Source organism: Erinaceus europaeus, chromosome 1, assembly GCF_950295315.1.
Source record: "Erinaceus europaeus chromosome 1, mEriEur2.1, whole genome shotgun sequence".
Taxonomy (NCBI): domain Eukaryota; kingdom Metazoa; phylum Chordata; class Mammalia; order Eulipotyphla; family Erinaceidae; genus Erinaceus; species Erinaceus europaeus.
Genome location: NC_080162.1, coordinates 116091801 through 116106769, shown reverse-complemented (window position 1 = coordinate 116106769; position 14969 = coordinate 116091801). Strand labels below are relative to the sequence as shown.

At 47.5% G+C, this 14969-nt stretch overlaps 1 protein-coding gene, 1 long non-coding RNA gene and 1 pseudogene across 8 annotated transcripts in view; 1 reads left to right on the top strand and 2 right to left on the bottom strand.

Annotated features, from left to right (window-relative positions):
• The window catches only part of LOC132539424 (uncharacterized), a 279884-nt gene that overhangs the window by 193176 nt on the left and 71739 nt on the right, over window positions 1-14969 (bottom strand). The gene's annotated exons all lie outside the window — the stretch shown is intronic.
• The window catches only part of P2RX6 (purinergic receptor P2X 6), a 41865-nt gene continuing 28445 nt past the window's right edge, over window positions 1550-14969 (top strand). For 4 of the 7 annotated variants that reach the window (XM_060194205.1, XM_060194200.1, XM_060194245.1 and 1 more), the window contains exons 1-9: window positions 1584-1750; window positions 2650-2800; window positions 3864-3935; window positions 12063-12138; window positions 13474-13567; window positions 13640-13720; window positions 13801-13942; window positions 14025-14134; window positions 14818-14911. In XM_060194205.1, coding sequence (XP_060050188.1) covers window positions 1617-1750; window positions 2650-2800; window positions 3864-3935; window positions 12063-12138; window positions 13474-13567; window positions 13640-13720; window positions 13801-13942; window positions 14025-14134; window positions 14818-14911 — 954 coding nt within the window. In that variant the 5' untranslated portion in view covers window positions 1584-1616. Of the gene's footprint in view, window positions 1751-2649; window positions 2801-3863; window positions 3936-9540; window positions 9581-12062; window positions 12139-13473; window positions 13568-13639; window positions 13721-13800; window positions 13943-14024; window positions 14135-14817; window positions 14912-14969 lie in introns of those variants that run through there. The other 3 variants (XM_060194211.1, XM_060194252.1, XM_060194217.1) reach the window with 2 other exon arrangements.
• On the bottom strand, window positions 9407-10107 carry LOC103123147 (coenzyme Q-binding protein COQ10 homolog B, mitochondrial-like; annotated as a pseudogene).

Sequence of the window (14969 nt, the reverse complement as noted above, 5' to 3'; positions counted from 1 at the left end):
GAATCCTGACATTACATATGCCAGAGTAGTGTTCTGTTCTCTCTCTCTCTCTGTGGCACTCTCTCTCACTAATAAATAAATCGGGAGTCGGGCGGTAGTGCAGCGGTTTAAGCATAGGTGGCACAAATCGCAAGGACCAGCATAAGGATCCCGGTTCAAACCTCTGGCTCCCCACCCTCAGGGGAGTCACTTCACAAGCGGTGAAGCAGGTCTGCAGGAGTCTGTCTTTCTCTCCCCCTCGCTGTCTTCCCCTCCTCTCTCCATTTTTCTCTCTGTCCTATCTAACAATGACAACATCTGTTGTATGCTTTACATTGGGTAGTTCTCCCCCACCAAATAACAATAACTACAACAATAAAAACAAGGGCAACAAAAGGGAATAAATAAATAAATATTTTAAAAATAAGTCTTTTAAAAATACATTATGCAGGGAGGCGGTGGATTAAGCACACGTGGGGCAAAGCTACAAGGACCAGCATAAGGATCCGGTTCGAGCCCCAGCTCCCCACCTGCAAGGGAGTCGCTTCACAGGCGGTGAGGCAAGTCTGCAGGTGTCTATCTTTCTCTCCCCACTCTGTCTTCCCCTCCTCTCTCCACTTCTCTCTGTCCTATCCAACAACAATAACTACAACAATAATAAAACAACAACGGTAACAAAAGGAAATAAATATTTTTAAAAAATTTAAAAATACATTATGCAATCAAAGTTTTAAAAGGTCTTGCTGAATGTGTCAAGTCTTGAAACCAATTATGTAGGTAGCATTTCAACCAGTTCTTGCCTGAATTAGCACACAGTCTTACAAATCAGAGACAGGTTTCACTGCTGAAATGATAACTAACTGCTATAGGATCTCAAACCATGCTCGTGTGCAAGAATAACTCCTGTCAGGAAACAATGGTCTTGTGCAGCTGCACACAAGAAGGAGCACAGATTCCTGTCTGCACCCAGAGATGCCTAGCAACACAGACTCAACTGAGCTCCTTCCTGAAGCTTTTTTTTTTTCTGCCTCCAGGATTATTGCTGGGGCTCTGTACCTGCACTACAAATCCACTGCTCCTGGAGGCCATTTTTTCCATTGTTGTTGTTGTTGGACAGGACAGAGAGAAATTGAGAGAGGATGGGAGATTGATAGAGAGGGAGAAAGATACCTGCAGACCTGCTTCACTGCTTGTGAATCGACCCACCTGCAGGTGGGGAGCCGGGGGCTCAAACTGGGACCCTTGCTCTGGTCCTTGAGCTTCATACTATGTGTACTTAATCCAGTGCCTCACCACCCAGCCCCCCCAAGCTTTCTTGTCACTTCAGCCCCCCTCACTCCTGCCACCACACTCCTATATCACAATTATCTCCAGCACCTGTTCTCCACTCTCTCCCCTAGAATTCCTAGGGACTATTCCTCTCTGCAGGGCCTGGCAGAAGGAGTCTAAATAGAATGGAGGTCCAGGGCAGCTGGGAGATTGGAACTGATCCCGTGGCTGGAAGTGCAGTCTAGATCCTGCCCAAAATGGAAGTATCCCTTTAATAGCTGGTGGCCCAGCTGGCTTGGGTTCTTCTTGTTCAGCTGTGGCAGCAGCTGCTGACTCACACACCCCAGTGGCCTGCAGGAGCTGGGAGCATGAGTTCCCTAGCAGCTGCAGCAGGCTTGGGGCTTCTGGATTATAAAACAGAGAAGTATGTGATGACCAGGAACCGGCGGGTGGGTGCCCTGCAGAGGCTGCTACAGCTTGGGGTCGTAATCTACGTGGTGGGGTAAGAAAATGGTTTCTGCCAGGCTGGCTAGGAAATCATAAGAGGTGCTGTGGGGCTGAGGCTTCAGTACTTCACCGTTTAAGGGCTGGACTGGTGGTAGGAGGGGGCTGAGGGGACAAGTTGTGACAGAGGTAGGGGGTAAGCAGAGGGAAGAAGCTCTGTGTATCTAGAAGGCAATGAGTGAAGCATCTTCCTGTATACTTAAATGCCTCTTTTCCTGGGCCTGGTCTCAAGCCCCATCTTGGGCTCTAGGCACACAGCAAGAATCTCTGGGTGGGGCTGATAGTTGTGGCAGACAGAGCACTATGGTCCCTGGAGAGACCACCAGTTCTAATGTCAGGGGAATCTTAAAGGAGAAAACTGGGCTAGCCAGGGCAAGGAGTGGTGGTGAAGTAGTGGTCGGCATTGTTTGGAAGGCATTTGCTCTCCAATGCATGGCCAGTGTCTTTTTTTTTCTTGCCTGCAGGGTTATCACTGGGGCTCAGTGCCAGACACTGCTCCTGGTGGCCATTTTTTCCATTTTATTGGATAGGAAAGAGAGAAATTGAGAGAGGAGAGGGAGATAGAAAGGGAGAGAGAAAGATACCTAAAGACCTACTTCACTACTTGTGAAGCAATCCCTGGAGGTGGAGTACAGGGGGGCTTGAACCTGGGTCTTTGTGCAGGTCCTTGCACTTAACACTATGTGTACTTAACTGGGTGAGCCACCACCTGCCCCCCCCCCAAGTGTCTGCCTTGTGCATGGTGTTTGGGGTGAGAAATGGTGCTCAAGAGGTGGGCCCCCTGAATGCTGGGTTTGGAGCCAGGAGGTGTGGAGGTTAAGTGTATAGAGTGCAGCTTTGTCTCTCTGTTCCCTGAGTGTCAGAGTCACACCACATGACCCATTGCCTCCTCCTTAGGTGGGGCCTTCTTGTCAAAAAAGGCTACCAGGAGCAGGACCTGGACCCCCAGATTTCTGTCATCACCAAACTCAAGGGGGTTTCTGTGGTTCAGATCAAAGAACTGGAGAGCCAGCTTTGGGATGCAGCTGACTTTGTGAAGCCACCACAGGTGGGTGCCCTAGGGCCCATGAGTCCAGGCTGATAGAAATAGCCCAGGCCAGTGCTGGCACTGGGACCCTGGACATTCTGGACAGGTTTTTTTTTTTGGTGGGGGGGGCACATAAGACATTTCCCAGTGCACAAGGGGACAAATCAGAAAGCCAGGCCAGGAGTGCTACACTCTGTGCTACACGTGGAAAGGAGTGGGGTGTCTGGAACCTCAATGATAGCTTGAGGGGTGGGTTGAGGTGGGATGGAACTTCCTGAATGTTTCCCACCTGGACCTGGGACACTGCTGTCAGATGTTCCCATTACTTTCCCTCCCTCCAGTCAGACCACCACAATCAGACTCCACTACATTCTTTTTTTCCCCCTTTTTCTTTTCTTTCTTTTTTTTTTTTTTTTTTTTTTTTTTTTGCCTTCAGGCTTATCGCTGGGGCTCAGTGCTTGCACTGTGAATCCACTGCTCCTGGAAGTCATTTTTTCCATCTTATTGTACAGGACAGAGAGAAATTGAGAGGACAGGGAAAGAGGGAGAAAGACACCTGTAGACCTGCTTCACCACTTGTGAAGTGTCCCCCCTGCAGGTGGGCAGCCAGGAGCTCTTGGAAGAATTCTGGTCAGGTGAGCATGAGAAATGAACTTGTCTCTTAACAGTAGACTCAAGGCTCAGGAAAGGACGTAAACCCAGCCAGCCTCTGCTCACCTACCTGGAGGTATTGTCCTTGGAGGCAGGATTGATGACTGGATGGGACCAAGGTTTCTTCCAGCCAAGCTACCCATTTCTGAGCTTTCCTTTAGTGAGAGTGAGGCAAGGGGGGCTGGGTGGTGGCGCACCTGGTTAAGCGTACATATTACAGTGCTCAAGAACCTGAGTTCAAACCCCCGGTCCCCACCTGCAAGGGGAAAGCTTTGCTAGTGGTGAAGCAGGACTGCAGGTGTCTCTCTCTGTCTCTCTCCCTTCCTATCACCCCCTTCCCTCTCAATTTCTGGCTGTCTCTTTCCAATAAATAAAGATAAAAATTTTTTAAAAAAAGAGTGAGGCAAGGCTAACACTGATAATTTCCTTCTAGGGAGAGAACGTGTTCTTCTTGGTGACCAATTTACTTGTGACACCAGAGCAGGTTCAAGGCAGATGCCCAGAGGTAAGTGTACTTGGGAGTTTCCCAGTAGATCCCTACTTTCTCTCTCTCTCTGTTTTTTATTATCTTTATTTACTTATTGGATAGAGACAGCCAAAAATATAGAAGGGGAGGGGTGATTGAGAGGGAAAGAGACAGAGAGACACCTGCAACACTGCTTCACTATTCGCAAAGATATCCCCCCTAGTGGAGACTAGGGGCTCGAACCTAGGCCCTTGCGCACTGTAACATGTGCGCTCAACCAGGTGTGCCACCACACAGTCCCAGGTCCCTAGCTTCTTTGCCAGTCTGGAGTCACCAACCTTGTCCTGCTTCCCCTTAGATGACAGCATATATTCCAGACGTTGGGCTAAATCCTTTCTGAGAACTGCTTCATTTAATCTCTGCAATCACCCTGCCTGTTGGGCATTACTGCAGCCCCCATTTAAGATAAGAAGACTGAGGCTAAGCAAAATTGAGTCACTTGTCCCTGGCATCCCAGGTTGTGGGTGACAGGAGCTTTCCACTGTTCCTGTGTCCACTCTGAAGTATCCGGGCCCATCCCTGGGAACCCTTTAGGATATCATTTTAACACATTTTAGGCACAGTGCTTAGGTACTCAGGTCGGTTCTAATAGCAAGAGCTGAGCTGGAAGATTACCTCCTTGCCTTATCTCTACCCTCCAGTAATGTGTCCTGAAGCAACTTCCTTTTTTTAAACTTTATTTTATTTTATTTTATTTATTTATTTTTTTTTCATTTTTGAGAGAGATGTAGCGAAAGACACAGAAACACCAGAGCACTGCTCAGCTCTGGCCCGTGGCAGTGTAGGGGATTGAACCTGGGACTTCGGAGCCTCAGACATGAGAATCCCCCTGCATAACCATTATGCTGTCTACCCCCACCCCCTTAAGGATACTTTGAATAGTGCTTGCTACATAGAAAGTGTAATAAGTACTTGTTCAACTAGAAAAGTCATTATGTTCCAGACAGAGAGCTTCTAATTTGCAGCATAGCATGTCATGGGCTCCTTCCACCTACCCCCCCTTTCACCAGAGCACTGCTTAACTCTGGCTTATAGTGGTATGGGGAATTGAACCTGGGACTTCAGAGCCTCAGGCATGATAATTCTCCTACATAACCATTATGCTATCTCTCTAACTCTCTCTCCCTTTAAAAAGCTTTTTTTTTTTCCTTCATAGAATCTTATCACATTTAAATTTTGATGCACAGCTATTATTTTTGGGAGGGGTACTTTACCAGTACTAGTCTTAGTACCCCATCTAAGTGAAGGACATTATTGGACTTCCAAGAGGCTATCTTATTTGGTAGATAGCAAGATGGGACGTTTATGAAGGAGTAAGAACAGGGCTGGTGGAACAGATCACTTGGCTAGTGTGTTGCTTTGCCATGTATATGACCGAGGTTCAAGTCCAGCTCTTGTCACGTTGGAGGGAGCTTTGGTACTGTAATCTCTCTCTGCCTGTTTCTAATTAAAACAAACAAACAAACAAACAGGGAGTTGGGCGGTGGCGCACATGGCGCAAAGCACAAGGACCAGCATAAGGATCCCAGTTCGAACCCCCAGCTCCCCACCTGCAGAGGAGTTGCTTCACAAGCAGTGAAGCAGGTCCGAGGTGTCTTTCTCTCCCCGCTCTGTCTTCCCCTCCTCTCTCCATTTCTCTCTGTCCTATACAACAACAATGACATCAATAACCACAATGTTAAACAACAAGGGCAACAAAAGGGAAAATAAATAAATAAATATTTAAAAGAAACAAACAAAAAAAATTACTATACACAAGAAGACTGGTTCAAGTCCTGGGTCCCCACCTGCAGTTTCATGAGCTGTGAAACAGGTCTGTAAGTATCTTTCTCTCCCTATTTCCCCATACACTTTTTAATTTCTCTCGGTCCTATCAAGTAAAAAGAAAAAGAAAGGAAAGGGTAGGGGTAGATGGTATAATGGTTATACAAAGAGATTTTCATGCCTGAGACTCCAAAGATCCAGGTTCAATACCCCACATCACCACAAGCCAGAGCTGAGTAGTGCTCTGATAATAAATAAATAAACAAACAAACAAACAAACAAACAAAACAGAAAGGAAAAATGGCTGCTGGGAGGGAGTTCTGGATTCTTAGTAAAGGCACAAAGCTCCAGTGATAACCCTGGTGGCAATTAAGAAAAAGAAAAGAGGGAATTGCGCGGTAGTGCAGCAGGTTAAGCGCATATGGCGCAAAACACAAGGACCAGCATAAGGATTCTGGTTCGAGCCCCCGGCTCCCCATCTGCAGGGGAGTCCCTTCACAAGCAGTGAAGCAGGTCTGCAGGTGTCTGTCTTTCTCTCCCCACCCTACCCCCCACCCCCGTCTTCCCCTACTCTCTCCATTTCTCTCTGTCCTATCCAACAATGACATCAATAACAACAATAATAACTACAACAATAAAACAAGGGCAACAAAAGGGAATAAACAAATATTAAAAAAAAAAAAGAAAATTCATGTCAGAGAGGTAAGGTTTTTTCTTTTTAAGATTTTATTTATTTATTTATTCATGAGACAGAGGAGGAGAGAAAGAAAGAACCAGACATTACTCTGGTACACATGCTACCAGGAATCGAACTTAGGGCCTCATGCTTGAGAGTCCAGTGCTTCATCCACTAAGCCACCTCCCAGACCACAAGAGTGGTAGGGTTTGAACCAATTTCTACCCTTCATGCCTGCGACCGTCCTCCTTTTATTTATTTTTTTCCTTCTCTTTGTGGGACCACTCCCTTCTCAATCATTCTCCCCCTTGTGCCCGTCCTTGTGCTTTGCACCATGTGCACTTAACCTGCTGCTCTACTGCCTGGCCCCCAACAACTCTTAAAATATTTATTTATTTATCATCATTATTATTTTTTACCACAGCACTGCTCAGTTCTGGCTTTTAGTAGTGCAGGGCATTGAACCTGGCACTTCTGAGCTTCAGGCATGAGAGTGTCTTTGCATCACCATTTTGGTATCTACTCCAGCCCCCTTTTCTAGTTTGAATACTACTAGGTGGATTGCGGAGGCTCTGTGCCAGCACTAGGAAGCCAGGGATGCTGAGGGCTCGCCCCCCTCCCACCACCTAGCAACCTCCCATTTGTTATTTCTCTGACTTTAAAGTTCAATGAGAAATTGAGAGGAAGGAGTGAGGTAGAGACATGGAGAGAGAGACCCCTGCAGACCTGCCTTACCTCTCCTCCCCATGCAGGTGGGGGACAAACGGGGCTCAAACCCTGGTCCTTGTGCCAGCAACTTCCATTTTACTTAAATTTTTTTGCCTCCAGGGTTATCGCTGGGGTGTGGTGCCCGCACTAAGAATTCAGTGCTCCTGGAGGCATCATTTTTATTTTCCCCATTGTTGTTGTTGGATAGGGCAGAGAAAAATGGAGAGAGGAGGGGAAGACAGAGGGGGAGAGATAGACACCTGCAGAACTGCTTCACCACTTGCGAAGTGACCCCCCTACACTGTGCACTTAACCCACAGCACTACTGCCCAGCCCCTTCCCCATTTTACTTAATTTTTGCCACAAGAGTTATCACTGGGGCTCCACATTGGCATAATTCCTCTGCTTCCAGGGGACTAATTTAATTTAATTTTTTAGATAGAGGGTGAGAGACATGAAAGAGAGAGCAAGGGAGAGGAGAAAGGAGAGACAAAATAGTACTGCTCTATCCCTTGTGAATCTTCCCTCTTCAAATGCTCACAGATGGTGGAAGGGGGTTCACATCTGGATCCTCTCACTTTCATGAGGAAGTGTGTGCTTCACCTGTGAGCCATCTCCTAGCCCCAACAGTTGCCATTTTTGATGATAAGTAATCCAATTTATGCTGGGTTCAGGGCTGTTTATGAATTCTGGTCATTTTTTTTTAATTTTATTATTGGAGGCTGGGTGATGGTACACATAATACAAAGCTCAAGGACCTGTGCAAGGATCCCAGTTCAAGCCCCTGCCTCCCCACCTGCAGGGGGGTCACTTCACAGGCAGTGAAGTAGGTCTGCAGGTGTCTTTCTCTCTCCCTCTTTATCTTCCCCTCCCCTCTCAATTTCTCTGTCCTACTTCCCCCCACAAAAAAAAAAAAAAAAAAGGCCATAGAAGCAGTGGGTTCACAATACAGGCAGTGAGCCCCAGTGATAACTCTGGAGGTTAAAAAAAAAGAAATATTTTATTATCTTTATTTATTGGATAGAGATTGGTAAAGCGAGAGAGAGAGACACCTGCAGCTCTGCTTCACCACTTGTAAACCTTTCCCTCTGCCAGTGGGGACTGGGGGCTTGAACCTGGGTCCTTGCACACTGTAACAAGCATGCTAAACCAGGTACACCACCACCCAGTCCTAAATATTTCTAAGTCAGTTTTTTTTTTTTTTTTTCCAGAGGACTGCTCAGCTCTGGTTTGTGGTGGTATGGGGGATTGAACCTGGGACTTTGGAGCCTCAGGCACAAGAATCTGTTTGCAGAGCTATTATGCTATCTACCCCCCCAACTCTGGGTATTTTTCACTACAACTTCAGTCAAGCCTGAGTCCCTCACCCTATTCTTCCCTCAGAAATGTAGACTCTACCTCATGAAATCTCATTTATTTCCTTGAACGGGGACATGTCAGGGACTCAGCCTATCACACAGCACACTAGCCCTCATCCCCAACTGTGGATATATATACATATTTTTAAATAATTTTTTTACTGTGATAACAAACATAAAGAGGAGACTTATCCTTTGGCCGTTTTTAAGTGCACCGTTTCCCATTTGTGGATTTGATTTTATTTGAACAGCTGGAACCTGGGACATAGCCCTAATGTCTGCCTCCACGGTGATATTTTTCTTTATCCAAGTCCAGCATTTCATCACTTATGGGGGTAGAGTAACTGTGGCCATCTGTCCACTGAATCCTGGTGGTTGGTCCCCCACAATTTCTGGGGGTTTTCCAGATCCCTGGTTGGACCTCTCCATACAGGAGGACAGGTATGCTTACAAGGGTTGTGTTTACACTTGGCAAACCTTATGTCCTCCCCTTTCTCAGTACTTAGACAACGTCTAATTCTTATTCTTATTTTGTCATCAGAATTATATTATCACGGGGCAGTGGCGCACTGGGTTAAGCACATATAGTGCAAAGCCCAATGACCGCACAAGGATCTGGGTTCTAGCCCCCACTCCCCACCTGCAGAGGGTCCACTTCACAGGTGCAAAGCAGATGTGCAGTTTTCTCTCTTTCTGTCTCCCCCTCCTCTTTCATTTTCTCTCTGTCCTATCCAATAGAATGGGGGGAGGGATGACTGTCAAGAGTGGTGGATTTGTAATCCTAACACCAAGCCCCAGTGATAAACCTGGAGGCTTGGTGTCTGCATGATGAATCCACTACTCCTATTGGCCATTTGTTTTCCTTCCTTCTTTCTTTCTTTCTTTCCTTCTTTCCTTCTTTCCTTCCTTCCTTCCTTCCTTCCTTCCTTCTTTCCTCTTTTTTTTTTAATGGTGCAAAGTATCAATTTTATTATAAAAGCCAAATTTAAAAATCCTTTCTGATGTCTTCAGGTGAATGATGAAAGCACTTCCTAAAAGTGAATTAAAGATACGAATCGATGACCAGTTCTTTTTTTTCCGTTATGTGTGATGAACTTCATGAAACATTAATTCCCTAGGTATGTTTGTTTCTGGACCATACAGCTTACATGCTCTTCTTTCAAAGGCAGCTACCATCTGCTTCATGACTTCATCAAAAAACATCGTGGCAAGCTGAGAGTGTAGAAGTGAGCGAAATTCAAAAGAAATTGAAAAGTCCAATGTGCAGGTTCTTGGGTAACCAGGAAGACCTGGGCTAAAACACCAGTCTCTTAAGTGGTTGAAAAGCTTCCCATCAGTACAGGATGCCTTTACCAAATGTGGTTTCACTAATGTATAGTGCTCCAGTACAGGTGGGAACCCAATTTCTAATCGTGTTTTACAGTATCCGGATCTCCTTGATATTATATCAGATTTTTTACACCAAGGGACAAAATGCTTGTAATCTTCCATTCCTGATACTACAGCATACATTTCCTGCATAGAATACCCAACAATTCTCCTCTCCGAGTATTCTTTTCTTTTACTTATTAATGGTGCAGTAATTTTGAAGAAAGTTCTTGGGCACTACTGAGGTACATAGCGGAAGGGTTCTGCTCATCAGTATGCCGCAGGGAGCGGTGTCTGGTGCTCCGCCCAGGCCTCTTCACGGGGGCGGCCCTCAGGTCGCTGATGTGGGCTGCGCATAGTACCCTCCTTCTTTCCTCTTTCTTTCTCTCTCTTTCCCTTTCTTTATAAAGAACATTTGAGGAGTAGCAAAATTGGGGAAATAGAGAGGGAGAGAGAAAGAGAGATACCTACTGCCCTGTTCCATGGCTCATGGTTTCCCCACCCTGCAGGTGGGATCCAAGACTTGAGCTTGGGTCCCTATACATGGTAATGTGTGTACTCTAGTGGGTGCAACATGCCTATTTAATGATTGGCGTGTAGGCTGTTTGGAAGTTTTTCTGGAGCCACAGTTCTCTGTCTTTTGGAGTCTTGGTGCCTTTTCTTTGTCCTATGTCCTGGCATCTGTTTGTTGTTGTTTGTTTGTTTGTTTTTGCCTCCAGGGTTATCGCTGGGGCTTGGCGACAGCACTACAAATCCACTGCTCCTGGCAGCCATTTTTTCCATTTTATTGAACAGGACAGAGAGAAATTGAGAGAACAGGGAAGGTAGAGAGGGAGAAAGACACCTGCAGACCCCCCCTGCAGGTGGGAAACCGGGGGCTAGAACTGGCATCTTTGCTTGAGTCCTTGAGCTTCATAATATGTGTGCTTAACCTGGTGTGCCACTGCCTGGCCCCACCACTTTTTAAAATATATATATATTTGAGGGAGTCGGGCGGTAGCGCAGCGGGTTAAGCGCAGGTGGCGCAAAGCACAAGGAATAGCGTAAGGATCCCGGTTTGAGCCCTCAGCTCCCCATCTGCAGGGGAGTAGCTTCACAGGCAGTGAAGCAGGTCTGCAGGTGTCTATCTTTCTCTCCCCCTCTCTGTCTTCCCTTCCTCTCTTCATTTCTCTCTGTCCTATCCAACAACGACGACATCAAATAACAACAATAACTACAATAATGAAACATCAAAGGCAACAAAAGGGAATAAATAAATAAATATTTAATATATATATATATATATTTGTGGGGGTCAGGCGGTAGTGCAGTGGGTTAAGCACACATGGCACAAAGCGCAAGGACTGGCATAAGGGTCCCGGTTTGAGCCCCCGGCTCCCCACCTACAGGGGAATCACTTCATAGGCAGTGAAGCAGGTCTGCAGGTGTCTGCCTTTCTCTCCCTCTCTGTCTTCCCCTCCTCTCTCCATTTCTCTCTGTCCTATCCAACAATGAATGACATCAACAATGACAATAATAACCATAACAAGGCTACAACAACAAGGGCAACAAAAGGGGGGAAAGATGGCCTCCAGGAGCAGTGAATTCATGGTACAGGCACTCAGCCCCAGCAATAACTCTGGAGGCAAAATAAATAAATACCAAAAACAAACAAAACAAATATGTGCATTTAATCAGATGCACCACTGCCTGGCCCTCTTTTTCTTTTTTCTTAAGAAACACAGAGAGAGAAAGAGACAGAGAGAAGTGACACCACATCACAGCTCTACTGCTTGTGAAGTTTTCTTCATGCAGGAGCTCCCATGTGGTGGTTGTGGGCTTGAACCCAGGTCCCTGGGCATGGTAAAGTGTGTGTTCCATGGGATGATTTATATCCTCACCCCATTGATGTCCTCACTTTATAGAATAATCCAGGAAGAGACTAGCTTGCCATCACACGGCAAATATGGGGGACACTACTTCCCTATTTGGGCCCTCTGACTAGAGTACCCTCCTTTGCCAGACTGGGTGTCTCTGCCTTGGAACGTAATACTAGCACCCACATGTGAGCTAGGGGTGCTTGTCCTGCTCCCACTGCCTCCTGTTATCTGCATCATTCAACTTTCTTGTGTGCCTCCCAAAATGAGTGAACTTGGAGAGTCTAAGGGGAATGTGTCTCTCCACAGGCCTCAGGGCTGACTGTGGGAGGGAGCCCCTGAACCCTCTGTAACTCCACTCTCTGACCCACCACAGCATCCTTCCATCCCGCTGGCCACCTGCTGGGCTGATGAGGACTGTCCTGAAGGGGCGATGGACACACATAGCCATGGTAACTGTGGACTCTGGCTCCCAGTCACTCCAGTGGGAAGAAGAGTGTTGGGTGCCTCCCGGGTTTCTATGTCTTTTTGCCACCACAGTGAATCCACAGCACCTTGTGGCCATTTTTTTCCCTTTTCTATTTTGATAGAAGATGAGACAGAGAGAAATGGGGGGGCATACCACACCCAATTAAGCACACATAGTACTAAGTGCAAGGACCTGGGCAAGGATTCAGGTTCGAGCCCCTGTTCTTCACCTGCAGAGGGGATGCTTCACAAGCAGTGAATCCAGGTCTGCAGATGTCTGTCTTTCTCTCTCCCTATCTCTCCCTCCTTTCTCAATTTCTCTCTGTCCTATCCAATAAAATGGAAAAAGAAATGGCTGCCAGGAGCAGTGGATTTGTAGTGCTAGCACTAAGCCCCAGCAATAATCCTGGAAGGAGAGAGAAAGAGAATGAGAAAGAGAGAGATCCAGCATTGCTCCACCACTTGTGAACTTTCACAACTGGAGGTGGGGACAGGAGGCTCGAACCAGGTTCTCTTGCTCTCTCTCGCTGTCGCTGTCGCTGTCGCTCTTGCTCTCTCTCTCTCTCTTTACAGCTCCTGTCCCATTTCCTCCTGGGACCAGGATATATTTTTAGGCCTGGAGTTGGTCTTGTGGAATTTTTTTTTCCATGAGAGAGATGAACACATGTAGCCATGGTAACTGTGGGCTCTGGCTCCCAGTCACTCCAGTGGGAAGAAGAGTGTTGGTGGCTCCCAGGTCTCTTTTTGCCACTACAGTGAATCCACAGCACCAGGTGGCATTTTTTTCCCTTTTTCTATTTTATCATCTGTACTCCTCACCTGCATGATTCCTCCATTCCTAGCAGACTCTATTTTTTGATATAAGGTGAAAGACAGAGGCAGAAAGAGGAGACATCACAGCACTGCTCTGCTGCTGGTGAAGTCTCCTCTGTGCAGGTAGATATCCCCATGCTGGAGATTTGAACCTGGGATTTCAAGCCTGATAAAGTGTGTGCTCTACTGGGGGAGCATTTTCTCAGCCTCTTGTTGTGATTGTTATTTTTCACCAGAGTTTTCTCTGGGGCTTGGTGCCTGCTCCCAGTGACTGTTTTTCCCTTTCTCCCTTTCTCTTTTCCTCTCTTCCTTTCTTTCCTTCTTTCTTTCTTTTTTGAATAGAGAAGCTGAGAAGGAGAGAGAGAAAGAAAGAGAGACCCCTGTAGTACTGTTTTGCCATTCATGCTGGTGGGGATCAGGGGCTTGAACCCAGGTCCCTGAACATGGTAATGTGTGCACTTTGTGGACATGCTGTCACCTGGCTCCCTTGTTTTATGTCTTTTAAGGTGTGAAAACTGGTGAGTGTGTGGAATTCAACAAGACGCACAGAACCTGTGAGATCTGGGCCTGGTGTCCTGTGGAGAACAGTGCTGTGTCCATGTAAGCCCAACCCCCCTGCTCCAGAGCCAGGCCCCAGAACGAGCGTGTCCCTCACCTCCCATTCACTTGCAGGAAGCCCTTGCTGGCCCAGACTAAGGACTTTACCCTGTTCATCAAAAACACAGTTACCTTCACCAAGTTCAGCTTCTCCAAGTAAGCATTGATGAGACCAGGCTGACCCCAAATTCTCTGAGCCTCCTGCTCAGTCTGAGCCCTGGCCTGCATACTCTTAGGTCAAATGCTTTGGAGACCTGGGATGACACCTACTTCAAGCGCTGCCACTATGACCCACACTTCAGCCCCTACTGTCCTGTGTTTCGAATTGGGGACCTCGTGGCCAAGGCTGGAGGGGACTTTGATGACCTGGCATTGCTGGTGGGTCCACAGGGCAGGACTCCAGAAGGGCTCTGAAAAAAACCCTGCTGGTGGAGTGATGAGGGGATGGTTCTGTGTGCAGGGTGGTGCGGTGAGCATCCACATTCAATGGGACTGCAGCCTGGATGCCTGGGACCCTGACTGTCAGCCTCAATACTCCTTCCAGCTGTTACAGCAGAACTACAACTTCAGGTGCCACCCCCTAGAGACTGCCTGTTGCTCCTCAAGCACAACCCCCCCCCCTCCCTGCCTTGTGATGTCCAGAACAGATCACACCCCAAAGGTGGGGACTGGGGGTTTGAAGCTGGGTTCTGCAGCCTGGTAAGGGGTCTATTATACCCGGTGTACCACCACCAGGTTCCTCTTGCATTGCTCTTATGGTCTTGCCCTTGAGTCATGTAAGCAGACCTCTTCCTCCCTACCCTTCTGCTACATTGTCACACACACATAGCTCCCAGCCTGTGTCTGACACTCCTTGACATTGCTCCGGGGGTCCCACATGGCTTGACTTCACTGAGCTTCCCAGCCCTTTGTGTCTGTGAGGCAGACTCCCCACCCACACCTTTCCCCCCACCCCTATCCTCTCTGCAGATCTACTGTTTGAACCCTGGTGAACCAGCCTGAAAATCTCCCCTGCAGGAGATTCTTTGAGGGGAGTGGGTCGAAGTAGCCCTGGACCTCTGCCTATTTCCCCACACACACAACTCCACCCACCTAGCCACTCTCTTTAGGGCCCTTCTGTCCCCTTGTGTCTTCAGCAAGAAGGGAGCTTACCCAGGACTCTATGTTGGAATGGAGGGATAGAGTATCAAGGGGTCATTCAGAGGAAGGCCTGGGAGGGCTGACTTAGCCTGGTGCATCTCTTCTCCTTCCAGGATGGCCAACCACAGGGGGGATGCCTCTGGTGTGGAGAGTCGGAGCCTGTTCAAACTCTACGGGATCCGTTTTGACATCATTGTCACTGGGCAGGTACACTGAGAAGCTGGTGGGGACAAGGGTGAAAGGGGTGACAGCACCACCCAGGTGC